Consider the following 13,910-nt stretch of genomic DNA (forward strand, 5'->3'; position numbering starts at 1 on the left):
TTTCATCTTATTTTGATACTCAAAAGGAAATTGGTAGGATACCCATTTAGCACTGTATTGCACACTCTTGGGTAGGTCCAGTGTTTGACAGACACTGTGACCTCGATACTGGACCTAACCGGTGCACCAAATTTTTTTTGAAAGTTACGGAAAAAATTTATATATAAATGTGTGTAGGGTGTGTTTGGAAATGGTTTTTATTTTTTGCTTTCAAAAACTGATTTTAAAATTAGATTTTGGAAACAATTTTAAGAAATGAAACTGAAAACAAAATTTAGTTGACAGAGAATTTTGTGGATTTTGTGTGGAAAAAGAGGATAGGGGAAAGAAAAAACATCGAAAGAATTTTATAAAGCATCAAAAAACAGTTTTGGCTTTTTGGGTTTTGAAAATCAAAAACAGTTTTTGGTTTTACAGAAAACACCCATGCAAACAAATTTTTAAAGTCAAAACAATTTTTGAAAACAAAAAGCTGTTTCCAAACAGGCCTTATATAAATGTGTAGTGTTTTTGTCATGACGAATAAAATATTTTCAACTTTACATCTATAGTAATCTAAGATTTGGATTTGATCACAACAATATTGCAGTAATTCCTTTTTGGACATTGAAATAATTGTCTTTTTAAAAAATCTTATGTAACATTAAGGAATGAATGGTTATTCACTCACAGCAAATTACATACTAATATGTATAAAATTTATTCCAAAATGCATTAATCTTTAATTTCAATGGCACTGATTGACAAAAATTTATGAGAGATTCAAATATGTACTGATTTATTGTAAAAAAAGAAAAAAATAAATAATAAGTTGCAACGGATGAGAGAGGGAGCGCGATACCTCACAAAAATAATAAAATACAAAAGAGGGGGGAAATAAAGGAGGGAAGACAAGAAGGCGGCAAACCATCCAAAAATAAAAGCAAAGCAGCTCAATCGTCCCCAAATCCTCTCTATCTCTCCCATATCTGTCTGGTATTTCTTTCAACGAAATCCGAAACGTTGTATTCTGCAGCAGCTTTGTAGCGCAAAATCACAATCTCTCAATTCTATGCCTCATCCAATCCGATGGACACAGCAGCAGGTACTGTACTGTTCTTTTCTAGAGACTTCGATTCCGTCCGCTTGTGGTTTATTGGTTTGATTTTAATCGTTTTTTGGCCGATGAGAAAGTAGAGGAGTTTTGTTTTCTGACGATATGTTTACTCTGGTTTGTTTGTTGTATGTAGTACAGTAGCAGTGATAGTTATTGAGGAGTCCACGATGTAGTTTTGGAATTTGATTGTTGATAAATTTTATCTGTCTCCAGGCATGAGGCTTGTTTGTTTGTTCAGAAAACAAAACTTCTCTACTTTCTCTCTTGCCATATCTGTCAGATATTTCTTTCAACGAAATCCGGAACGTTGTATTCTGCAGCAGCTTTTGTACCACAAAATCACAATCTCTCAATTCTATGCCTCAGCCACTCCGATGGACGCAGCAGCAGGTACTGTTCTGTTCTAGAGACTTCGATTCCGTCCGCTTGTGGTTTATTGGTTTGAGTTCCATCGTTTTTTGGCCGATGAGAAAGTAGAGAAGTTTTGTTTTCTGAGGATTTGCTTACTCTGGTTTGTTTGTTGTCTGTTGTAGTGATAGTTATTGAGGATTCCACGATGTAGTTGTCAAATTTGATTGTTGAAATTTTTTTATCTATGTTTCGACGCATGTTTGTTTAGTGTTTCGTTCGATTTTGAATTTAGTGAACCGATTGTGTTGGCTCAGTCAAGCAAAGGAAAATTTAGGGTTGGATCGTTTATTTTTTGTTGGTTCTCAGCGAGCGAAGGAAGTGTTGTGGACTCTGTTAGCTGTTTATTGGTCGTTTGGTTTTGTTTATCTTGCATGCCAAATTTATTCGAGAAAAATGGATTCAAGTTAATTGTGTTTGGCTCAGTTCACTGATTTCCACAGTTAACCATACATTTGACCATACAACGTAGCTCAGGATAACAAGCCTAAAGGAACTTCTATTCTTTATTTGACTAATATTATTTTTTTTTCCTCCTGGTAACAATTGCTCAATTTGGAGCATCAATTGAAATAATTGTACTAATATCTGTTGTTCTTGTACAGTCCAAATCTCACTTGCTATACGATCTTTGTCGAAAAATGCTTTCGGCCAGACTACAATGGTGGATGCATTGAAAGTTTGAGGAAGAATGATCATCTACAACAATTTTCTGGTATGTAGTCGTTTTCCTGCACTGAGTTGGATCGCATACGCGTGGTTAGTATATTTTCTGAGATTTTTTCTCGCATCATGCTGCTTCTCATTTCACTTCCTCTTTCTTCTTGGCCATTTTACTTGCTGGAAAGTGCAGTCTGGCTAAAAGAGGTCGAGGTGCTCTTGTTGTTTGGTCGAATCCTCTGACACAAACAAATCCTGAAAATTCATTCTCAGTTGTTAAGAGTGACTATCAATTAATGATAACGTAGGGATGCATGTGGATTGAAACAAATCATTGAACAAGCAATGCCTAGGAATGTAAGGCCAACATATTGCATTGTTTCGTATTTGGATATGTTAGTTTTGAAAGATCTCACCAAGCAACTTAACTAGCTCTAATAATGATTTAATGTACTTTTAGAGGCAAACATATAGACTGTTCTGGATATCAGCGGTGCCAAAAGGTAGAAGTTTTTCATGGTTTATGAATATGATAGGATTTGAGTGGTTTCAGGCAATCAGTGAAGCGGTGTAATTTATGACCAGATATCTTGTGGTATAGGAACTAGGAAGAGAAGACGATACAGAAATGCCTTTTCAGCTGGAGAAAATGGCGGGAAGATTATGGTTGTTAACCAATTTGGGGAGGCTGTCGATTGACTTGTGTGGATGGCCTGAATTTCTAGCTACATTGAGAAATCTATGGACACTAATGATACATGCTTTTTTAAGATGATATGAACGTGTGGAATGTAAGGAAGTTAGTGTATTGGGGTAGAAAAGAAAAGAGCATCTAAGAAAAGATGTAAGGAAGACAAGGGAGAAGGCAAGAAAGACATGAATTAATGTGATAAAAAAATTATGAAAGCAGAGAAATTGGTTGATTATAGATGTATACCGGATAGAATGGAGAAAGACAATCTACATGGTGCAGTACATCAGCTTTGACTAAGAATTCACGTATCCAAACACAAATCTCTATGATCAAGGCAATCAAAGGCTTTTAGGTGACTATGATATTGTTATAGTTATCTTATATTCTGAGTGAATTGTCTGTGCCTCAAATTATCTGAGTGGTAAAGTAATAATTGAAATTTAGATCGGGGCCCTAAATTTTTGCAACTCCACAGCTAAAGTGGACATGTCAAAGTGAGGAATTTTTGCACCCTGCTGAAGTTTAACATTTGTGTATCATGTCCCAGTAGTTAAAATTTAAAATTTGTTTGAAGCTTGTGCAAATTCAATGTCAAAACAGATCAGCTAAGTTGGTCTTCGCTGGTTTCTTTTGTTCCAAACTTTATTATTGGCGTTTTCAACTTTTAGTAAGAGTTTACAGCTTTACATCATATTGCCTGAAATATTTTATAGAAACTGGCTTCAAATGGTGGAGAAATTCTAGACTGATTGCATATTAAAATCACATTATCAATTTTCTTTCTGATGATATGAGATATCTGCATAATTTATTGATTGAATTTAACAAGTACATACAAGAATAAGACGTGCAGAAATAAAATTTCATACCTTTCCAGAAGCAATATTGAATTCCCTCTGTTGAAAGGCCTGAAAGAAAAGAAAAAAAAAATTTACGTCAATACTTACAGTTGACCGCAACATTGTTTCACAGAAGTGCATAGATAACGAGTTTTCTCACCTTTGAATATTGTTGATACCGAAGTTCCAAAGAACACTATTCGTCTAGGCAAATTCCATATCCATGCTCTTGGTACATCAATTGGTTTGACACTCGATTCATGGTCTGCAAACATCTGCAATGTTGCATTATTTTGGTTAGAATCTAATCTCAAAACCTATTGATATTCATTTTGGTTAAGTGAAGGGAGCAGTTAACATTTCCCTATCTCAAAATAGCAAGACATTTGCTTGCTGAGCAGTGTGGAGAAAGGGTTTCCAGGCTGTATGGATTATCCAAAGTGAAAAAGTTGACGGATCAACTGAGTAGTTTTTACCTCATTGACTTGAAAGTACGTCCCATTAAGTGGAAAGCTTCCTCTCATTGCTGTTCTACAAGGTATCTGTACATGTCATAATGGAGAGCATTAGTGCCTAGTTCAGTAGCTTATTTTGTTATATTGGCACATGTTATTTGTGTGCTGATGAGATATGATTTCTCACCAGAATTGTTCCCCGAACTGTTTGCGAATTAGCTTCTCGTATGCTATTGCATGAAAGGCATGTTTTATCATTGCATAATTTGTCCGGTCCTTGGGACTTGCATTGTTGATCTGGTGCTTGAATAGAGTTTGCGGTTTCACCTAATGAAGCAATGCAAAATTTGGTCTAATTGTTAGCAACTGTACAACATTGTGGCATTTTTAATGAAAGCAGTAACATTTTTAAGCTGCAATTAAACGCCGCCTAATTGAGCAACCTACAATATTGGTATTTCACCAGCATTTATTGACTTGTGTGGTATTACATGACAGTATATAGACATTTCATCATGCAAGGGAAGATGGAGATCAATCCCAATTGTGTTAAGATGAAGTCAGACTATTCTTTTTTATTCTCACCTGGGGTCCATATTGCAAGAAGGTATGGGCTAGGATCATCAGGTTCCCGTCTTTCCATCTGCAAATTTCATGAAGGAATCATTGAGAATTTTATCACTTAAAAGCGAATAAAATAAAAGAAGAGAAACTAACCCTTTTCAGGAGAGGATGCGAATCTGGAAGTTCATATCTGCATCATGTGTGATGTGTCAAGAAATGTCAGCTTGCATCAAATATGATTTTAATAATTGTTGTGTTAGTTTGAAATATTAATGGTTTCATTGTCAACCGTTCATGCTAAGATTGCTTGAGCTAGGGATCTTCCTTTGAACTAGCAACTAAAGGTCAACTAAAGGAGTAATTGCAATCACTTTATTACTATTTTGTTGATGTTGCTAAGTTCAAGGATTAATGGGAACTGTATTTTACCAAGGTTTAAAAGTTTTTGCCAAAATGAATGTAAAGTGGCCTGAGTTTATGGTTACAAGGATTAATGTGAACTTTATTTTATCTTGGCCCAGTTGAGTTTACATATTCTAGTTCTTTCTTGGTTGATGACTTGGCCAAGTAGTGATGGAAAAACATTCACTTACACGTGGTGCTCCGTCCGTAGCCGACTTATATTCTTCAGTTTTGGTGTAGGGATAGAAGCAGCTGCTGGATTCAAAGCAACTAAAGCCTTGGACAAATCACCGTCTTGAAGTTCCATGTTCTCGTGCATATAAGTCTGCAAACTTGCAGTGAATTCATCAATGTTAAGTTTTATTGTCGGGATCTCATCAGGGTCTTCCCAGAATGAGTCCTCTATGTTGCTTTCTGTTATTTCACTGTGTTCTGGTTCTGGTGTTGCTGGCTCTTCAATGATAGGCTCACAACTACCAACATCAGACAGTGCCATTTTAAGGGAGTTTTCCTCAATCAGAGGTAATGGCACAGGATTAATCAGTACTGCAGCGTTCTTCTGAGATGTAATGGGAACAACTGAATTTGCTAAACTCCTTTCTTCTGGCCCAGGAAGTGCAAGCCGTGCACTGCATCAAACAAAGGTAAAGTTCAGTTTCATTTGGTATGCTGAATTACATAATTAATTGAAAGTGGGATGAGTGATATAAGAATGAATTCTCATTCTGTCCAAATTTCTCACCTTCGATCTTCTACCCTCCATAATCATTTCATTTGGTTTCCTTGATTGAGGTAGTGAATTGATTGGATTTATTCATATGTGATCGTGAATCCTTACAATCTATGTAGTCTGTACTTGTTTTACTTGTCTGTTATGCTTTTTTTATATCGTTTATAGAGTTTTGCGTAAGGTGAGTCATTAGCTATAAGCCTTAACAATCACATTCTCTGTGACTGTAACCTGTGCACTTGACATTATTATCAAGTTTGCCTCTGATTGTCCAACTCTATTTTTCACTCGCTTTCGAGTAAGGGCCAAGGGGTTTGTCAAACATGATAACTGAAAAACTACAGGCAGAGTAGTGGAAATGGCTTTAGTAATTGGGCAGGCAATGGGATGCATACCTTGCAAATGCACTGGCAAAGTGTCTGCATTCTGCTCTCATTGGGCAGGCATTACAATTCGGCTTGTTCTTGGTGCAGAAAACCTGCATGCAATTGATATTTTCGATACAATTTACATTACTCAGGAATGTAGAAGCAAATTGAAATACCAAATACATGTGATCCTACTTACCTTCCCGAAGGTAATCATCTGATAGTGTAACTCGTACCTGCAGTTGAGTACAAAAAAATCAGTAATGCTTTTAGGAGAATGTAAGAGTAGCTTTCTAGATGCTATCTAGACAAAGAGGTAAGGTATGCAATTATGTATTCAAAGAGGAGTTTTGCTGTTACAATGTCCGTTGGTCAAGTTTGCACAATCTTGGCCATAAATATTTCTGAATAGATTCCAGGACTGGGTACCTATACAAGAATGAGCTTGAATGATTTAGCATTGTAATATATCTGTGTGTGTGTGTAACTTTTTATGTTGGTAATTAGAGCTTACAGTTCTAGAAGATGTAACTGAAGTGACTCTGGCAATGGTTGGAGGGGTACCCATCCCAGTCGAACTGCTATCCTCCCAACATTTGTGTCAACCTTCAAATAAACGGAAAATGTTGATTGGTCAATTTTGTTCCTCTCTTTTAGGCTGTATGGTTCAAGTTGTAATACAAATTATACCGGAAAAGCAAGATGATGAAGAGTTAGAAGCCGCACACACTCCACACTTTTCAACCCCAAACCCCGTATACTTAACAGGTAATCCCTGCATCATAAAACAATTGAACAATAGAGCTTGTAAATCTGTAAATCAGTATAGTATTTCCTCAGCAGTTAGGCAGATTTGATAAGTTTTTTGTGTCTTTGTGTTTTTCTAATGAATTTTCTGTGGCATTACTATTGAAAATGGAAGTAGAAAGAACTGTAATATGGAGAAGGCTTACTTCGCTTTGTCAGGGTTAACATCCCTTAACCACTCTAGATCTATGCTTCCATGTTCTGCGACCATTCGGTTGAGGAATTCCTACAAATATCATGCAACCACATTAACATGTCTGAAAGTGAAACTTGTTAATATTGTAAAAACATTGTTTTACTAGTCACTAATCTCTGATACACGTACCTTCATTCGCTCTGCTAGCATATTGTTCATCCCCCTTTCTTTGATAGCATCTGAAATCTCTTTGACATCAGCACATCTCACTGCTTCATAGTCCAGTGAATCCATTGCATCTTTGTTTTTCTCTTTTTTTCTGCCATTGGCATCCACCTGTTTCCTTAAATTATCCCAGTCAATTGCATTATTGTTTTCATGCTCAACCTTTGCTTTTTTTGCTTTCCGAGGACCAGTAACGGTAGAATGTACGTTCTGTCTAGAATTTTGTTCAACCAATTTATTTTCCACTCGAATTTGTTTGTTTACTTTAGAAATTCCCCCCTCAACATCAAAAGTTTTTCCTGGAAACTCAGGGACGTTTGAGATACACTCTGTGCCACCAGTCTGCCCCTTAGACAGTGTATCAGCAAGGTTTATGGGTTGTGTCACTGATGTGCTCTCCAGGTGCAAGGGCTTGCTCATCTCACTCAAGTAACTGTCATGATAAGCTTCAGAGATGCTTTGTTGGTGGAATGGATGCTTGTTTACTGTGGCATATGGATTTGTAATTGAGTCTTCCACTCGTGTAGGTTTATTTACTCTGGCGGTAGATCTACTTACACTTTCTGCGACTTGTCCATCCCTTTTACTTGTAATGTTGTCGTCTATTGCCTTAGTGACCCCTGAAGTGGCTGAACGCCAAGAAGATATGCTTTCTTCATCATAAAACTCAAGAGCCTCTATCCCCATTAACTCGGAGTTTGATGTCATGTGTAACAAATCATTGGAAGGAATCACTGGCATCTGCAGTATGGAGTTGCTGCACTTCTGGTCATCTATTTGTCCTGATCTTGGGCATTGCTGGCCATGAGGTCTCTCGTGAAATAGTGAGCTCTCATTTTCGAAAATGAAGAATTCATCCAATAGGGAGTTGCTGTCCATCAGTAGAAGATTTGTGAAGGTTGAACCACGGATCTCGTTGCATTCGCTCCCAATAGTAGGATCCTCTGCTTCTGAGTTAGAACCTGAGCATGATCTGATTCCTGGAATTCCTTGGATGATCAAGGAATCAAAAGAATCTTGTGATGATATCACTTCTTCTACGGCATGACTAGCCGCCTCCACTGAGCTTGTTCCTTCTTTCACTGGGGTCACACCTTCCGTTGATTTTTTTGCCATCTTATGAGGTGTTGAAGAGCTTTTGTTGCAGAGTTGACTTGATGCATTGTCATGCCATTTGATGGTCTCATTTGGATTTTGCAAGCAGTAAACTTCTGGTTCTTCAACAAATATATGGGTTCCATCCTTGTCATAGGTTGTATCGCTCTTTGACTTGAGAGGAAACCTTGCTGCTAGAGACATGAAGGCGGAGCTGCATTGTGGGAATGAAGTCAAATGAATGATTCAATAGAATTGAAGGTTTATTAGAATATAAGGAATTAACATAATACAAAAACCTTCAATGTACCTTGAAAGATGGTCTGAAACGTTCTGGGTGAGGAAAACTCCTATCACAGAGTCAATAACAGATCCCTTCCATTGTGAGAAGCGTCTATCCCCTGTGAAGATTTTATTTTCAAGGTTTATAAGCATATAAATAGGTAGGGTTTCTTATCATTACTGTAAAAAAGTGATGAATGACTTGTATATGATATTTATTTTCTTTCTATGCTGATTACAGCATATTAGGTTAGAAATTTCTATCTTCAGGATTATATTTTGTAGATGCCTTCATTTTAATTAATTTATCATGATTGTGGTGTGCATGCCAATAAAATACTGTCGCCTAAAAGTCTGGGAGAGTACCTTGTACTAGATGCATTCTTGCGATGAATGAATCAACCCTTCCACGAAAAATTTTCCTTTCTTCTTCCCACCATTTTTCTTTATCTCTGTCTGTCCCCTCCAGGCTTTTGGGTCCCTCTTTTCCCATCAACAGATTCCACAATCTATTTGTTTCTAGGTCCAAGTCCACTTTTGGCCTTGGCTTACGTTTCTTGAGGAATCCAAGCCCCTGATATGGAACGATGGTACCATCTGCTTTGTATGGGACTAGTGCGTTTTGCTCTTGTCCTGCGCTTTCATTGGTCCTCTCTTTGAGATTGAGGTCATTCAGTCTGTATATGATTTGGTCAACTGAAATGGGGTATGTCTGCTTTACTGGTCGCCCTGCAGAAAAAATGAGTGGTTGCGGATGAACAGTTCAAACATTTTGGATATTATCTGAATCTTTTTTTATATGCTTTCATAGTTGAACAAGATTTTTCATACCTCTTCTTCTTGCGGATGGTTGATGATGATCACTCGATGCATCCTTCTTTTTGGGTGGCACCCTTGTTATTGAGTGGGATGGAGCAGATTCCTGAGTCTCCTGTCTAACTGACACATTAACATTGCAGGTTTTCCTGGGGAGAGTTGGTGGGAGCAGGTGATGTTCGTCAATTGTGGTCAGCTTGGAAAAGTTGTTACTGCTTACTCCCATGCTTTCCATGCATGAATGCTGTTCATATCTTATATTTTGCTTTGGCAAAATTTTCCCGAAAGTTATAGATTCAACGTTACTGTTATTCAGGCTGACCCCATTGTTTTCTCTCTTCAACAGCTGCTCACTTTCAAATATTGAGTGAAGAAATCCGTGGTTTGGCTGCGAAGAAAGCACATAAAGATCGTCATTTGTACCTTTTGTTTTAGGTTCTCCCCAACCTTCTGTAACTTCAAATGCTGCACTGCATGAGGGCATTTTGTATGTTGTTTGAAATCCATTCTCAATTTTCTTCTTCTTGTGGGTCTCAAAATAACCTGCTCGAAGAATATTGGACTCTCTGCGGCAATCTTCAAGCTGGAATGTCTTATGACTGAACATTGAAGAAGCAGTAGTATTTATGTCATGGAATGGTGTCTGCTCAATGGTATGAGAATATGCTCTCTTAGATCCCCCAGCTGGATTTGAATTGGACGAAAATTTTGGTACCGAATGAAGGGTACTCTTCGGCATCAACATTTTGGTACTTTCGGAGCTTGGAGAAATAGCTCTTGCTTGAGGTGAAAGTCTCCCAAATTGTTCTGCATGCATTTGTAGTATGGGAGGAAATCCATTTTTGCTACTCTTTTGGCGGGGATCAACAATTTGTGGGTCAACTATTGAGTTTTCTGTTTGAATGCTTTTTGTTGGGAGTTGATGGGATAGAGATCCTGGTGCTTCTGACATTGAGAAGAAGTTTCTTGGCATTTGTTTCATAGCAGGGGCAATGCTACTAGTGGTTCCTGGTTGCTGAATTTGTGGCAAGATTGCATCCTGCTGGGTGCTCTGTAATGCTGACTTAGTTCTGCATAAAATATCAGTTCCAGAGGAAAATTCTCTTGCTTGAAAATCTGCATTGAAATCAGGAACCTGCTTATTTGTGGGGTTTATCTCCTTTTGACCCACTATGCTGATCTGCTTTTCATCTCCAGCCTTTTCTGATGAGAAATTTAATGTTCTTCTGCATGATTTTGCAGTTGCTCCATCCAGTGGATCTGTAGCCACTCTGACAAAAGCACCTTCAGTTGCTGATTGGTTCATGCCATTCTTGCACACGTACTTCCTCTTTTCATTTGGTTTCTGCTTCGACTCACTATTTTTTGTGGTTGCAGCACTTGAATTCCTTTTGGGTTTCCCTTCTACAAAAACTTTGGGCCTGTGCTTTCTTCTTTTGGGTGGTTTCTGTGGGGGCGTCTCGTTAAGATCAAAGCCTTGGTTGTCCTCCAATGGTATAGAAGCAATGGCAGATGATGAATCCACGATGTTATGTAAGAGTCTATCAGAACTGTGCTCATCAGCTTCATCTTCTATAATAATTATTTCCTTCTGTTTCTCTTTTTGCTGATTTGAGTTTTTGTCCATTGAGAAATTTTGAATCATCAGAAGCCTGTTATTCTCTACCTTGGCCCCATCTGGTGTTTGTGGCGTGAATTGGACTGAGGTGGTGCTGCATGAAGCTTGATCGGCTTCTGCTCTAGGTAGTAAGTTTAGATTGTGGTCAGGTTGGTATTGTAATGGGAATCTACCTGCTGAAAAAGCTAGTTTACCTCAGAATTTGTATATATACAATAAGAATAAGGACAACTGTTAAGAATGTTAACAGAACGAAAAATTCTATGTTGCTTTTTCATGCAATGCATTGAAACTTTTTTTTCTATATTTACAGTGATATAATAGAATTATTTGAAGGAAATGAACATTACAGATTTTCACGGCTTTTTAGCTATGCACATAAGAAAATTTTCATTTTCTACAACTTTTAGCAGGGATTCATGCGGAGTGTGATGAGGAGAGAGTGCTTCTTTGTCGTTTCACTTAAATCCAAGGGAGATGAAGCATTAAAGTAAGAAGGGTAAAGAACTGGTTTTGTCGGTTTTAGTTAGAAGTTTGAAACCCTAGCATTGGTAGCATCAAAATTGTAGATAAAACAAACTATCAACAAAATTTTAAGAAGTGAGGACTATCAATAAAATATTGCAATTTCCTATAGAACAAGTGATAATTGCTACGACCTAAAAATGGCCTCAAACAACAGTTTCAAGAGTTAGAACAGAGTTTAAACACGCAAATTATCATCTGCATAGAGCAACTTAGGTTCCTTCCTACCATTTTATAATTTCATAATGGAAAATGAGCAGAACAATTGAAAATAGCAGTATAAGTTGCGTATATTGATGTAGAAAAAGGACTTGTAGCTTACATTGGTTATTCTGAGGTATGCTGCTAATGCTAGTTGACAGATTTCTTCCAGAAAACTGTGAGCGGTTAGCAAGCAAAAAACTGGTCAAGCTGGAATCCCCCCAGTCAGAAAGTTGAGAATTTGGATTCGGAATCAGATGCCCGGTTCCCATGCTTATGCTTCCGCTCAGATTTCTCTCGGTTCCTATGCTCGTGTTTCCATTCAGATTTCTGTTAGCAGAAGAAATGGAAGCCGCACTCCTACGTGCTATATAATTTGCTAATGCAATACTACTACGAGCATCACTGTTATCGATGAAGGCCTGCCTATGGGCACCTGCAATCTGATTGATCCGCCTGTTTCTCTCCATGGAACCTGCACTGTCACCATGACAATTTCCATTTCTAAAAGCTTGTTCAACAGGGCTGAAATTCTGAACAACCCCATTGTATCTCTCCATGGAACCTGCACTGTCACCATGACAACTTCCATTTCTAAAGGCTTGTTCAACAGGGTTGTAATTCGGCACCTCTTGTCCACGAATACTGTGAAACCCAGCCAGTTCTTGCAAATTTGCCCTCCCAATTTGGTTCCCATGCCTTTCTGGGGTCAGAGTAGATGCCAAGTCTTGCCAATTTGCCCTTCCTATTTGCCTTTCGGGGGTCAGAGTAGATGGCAGGTCTTGCCAATTCACCCTTCCCATTTGGTTCCCATGCCTCTCAAGCATCGGATTAGAAACCAGGTCTTGCCAATTCACCTCTCCCATTTGATTTGCATGCCTCTGAGGCATCGGATTCGATGCCAGGTCTTGCCAATTTGCCCTTCCCATTTGGTTCCCACGACTCTCAGGCATCGAATTCGATGCCAGGCCTTGCCAATTCTCCATTCCCATTTGGTTCCCACGCATCTCAGTCATCGGATTTGAAGCCAGGTCTGGCTTCACACTTCCCGTTTGGTTCCCATGCCTCTCAGGCATCAGATTAGACCTAGCCTGAATAGGCTTCTGTGGCGTTAATGGTATCCAAGAACCCATACCCATAAGCTGGAGTTCTTTGTCTGGTGGAACTAAAAATCCCTCCCCATAATTCATCCTCACAGACCCTCCAACCGAGAACAATCAGGATACACAATCCACTTCCTACTCACAAGTAACCAAAATTGAAATCTCTAATCAGAAGAAATCCTTAGAGCATTACCCGAATTCAAATTTGGGTAACTAATCAAAACCCTAGCTCCTCACCTACCCCATTGCCTGACCCTTCCTCAATGAAAACCCAACACATTCCCCACCTCCACAAACTCCACCACCTGACAATGCACCGGAGAATGACCAAACAAACAAAGACTCTATATTCAGATAGTGAAACTGAAAACACACACAAAGAATCAATGCTTTCTTATAAATGCTAGAGAAATGAAAAATTCCCAAATGCCTCTCCACAACTAAAAGCCAGCAATACATCCCTTTGTTTGGAATACAGGAGGCAGTAAATGGACAACCAATAAATGCAAACTTATCAGAGTAAATTCCACAAACAGATAGCTGTAAATCTGTCAAAAAAATCGACAGAATTAATCTGTTTTAAATGGATTCGATTCTGGGTTTAAAAGAACACATAACAAGATCTTCCAAAAGAATCATCTCTTCTGGGTTGGAGAAATGTAACCCATTTATGTGGGCTAGTTTGGGAAAATCAGCATGAATTGAGCAATAAAAGAGAAATTTATGTTGGGTTAAGCCTCACCCGATCTGGTGGTGGATTAACTGGCCAGAGCTGTGTGCTTTCTGGGACGAGTCAATGCTAGAAAATACCGGTTCCTCCCGCCGTAGACAAGGAGGATAGAGAGAGAGAAAGCAGATGTAGAGAGAGAGGGAGAAATGTAAGAGA

General features: G+C 38.4%; 1 protein-coding gene and 1 long non-coding RNA gene across 3 annotated transcripts; one reads left to right on the forward strand and one right to left on the reverse strand.

Annotated features, from left to right (window-relative positions):
- Positions 1-1,988: 1,988 nt before the first annotated feature.
- LOC119988856 (transcriptional activator DEMETER) lies at positions 1,989-13,910 on the reverse strand. Of its 2 annotated transcripts, none has more exons than XM_038834064.1 (20): positions 13,767-13,910; positions 12,043-13,329; positions 9,593-11,371; positions 9,128-9,490; positions 8,790-8,880; positions 7,349-8,693; positions 7,170-7,249; positions 6,907-6,991; positions 6,731-6,822; positions 6,577-6,645; positions 6,416-6,452; positions 6,244-6,326; positions 5,310-5,747; positions 4,870-4,906; positions 4,738-4,795; positions 4,340-4,479; positions 4,174-4,239; positions 3,858-3,972; positions 3,728-3,766; positions 1,989-2,419 (listed from the first exon to the last, which is right to left on the reverse strand). In XM_038834064.1, exons 2-20 carry the CDS (start codon positions 13,109-13,111, stop codon positions 2,307-2,309), a joined length of 6,099 nt encoding a protein of 2,032 aa, XP_038689992.1. In that variant the 5' UTR covers positions 13,112-13,329; positions 13,767-13,910; the 3' UTR covers positions 1,989-2,306. The 2 variants fall into 2 exon arrangements, with proteins under 2 accessions (XP_038689992.1, XP_038689993.1); XM_038834065.1 differs by having other exon boundaries at positions 2,307-2,419; positions 9,593-11,368.
- LOC119988857 lies at positions 10,969-11,496 on the forward strand. Its single transcript, XR_005465684.1, has 2 exons — positions 10,969-11,110; positions 11,226-11,496. It is a non-coding gene; the product is annotated as an uncharacterized LOC119988857 (long non-coding RNA).

Source organism: Tripterygium wilfordii, chromosome 21 (genome assembly GCF_013401445.1).
Source record: "Tripterygium wilfordii isolate XIE 37 chromosome 21, ASM1340144v1, whole genome shotgun sequence".
In the NCBI taxonomy this organism is placed as follows: domain Eukaryota; kingdom Viridiplantae; phylum Streptophyta; class Magnoliopsida; order Celastrales; family Celastraceae; genus Tripterygium; species Tripterygium wilfordii.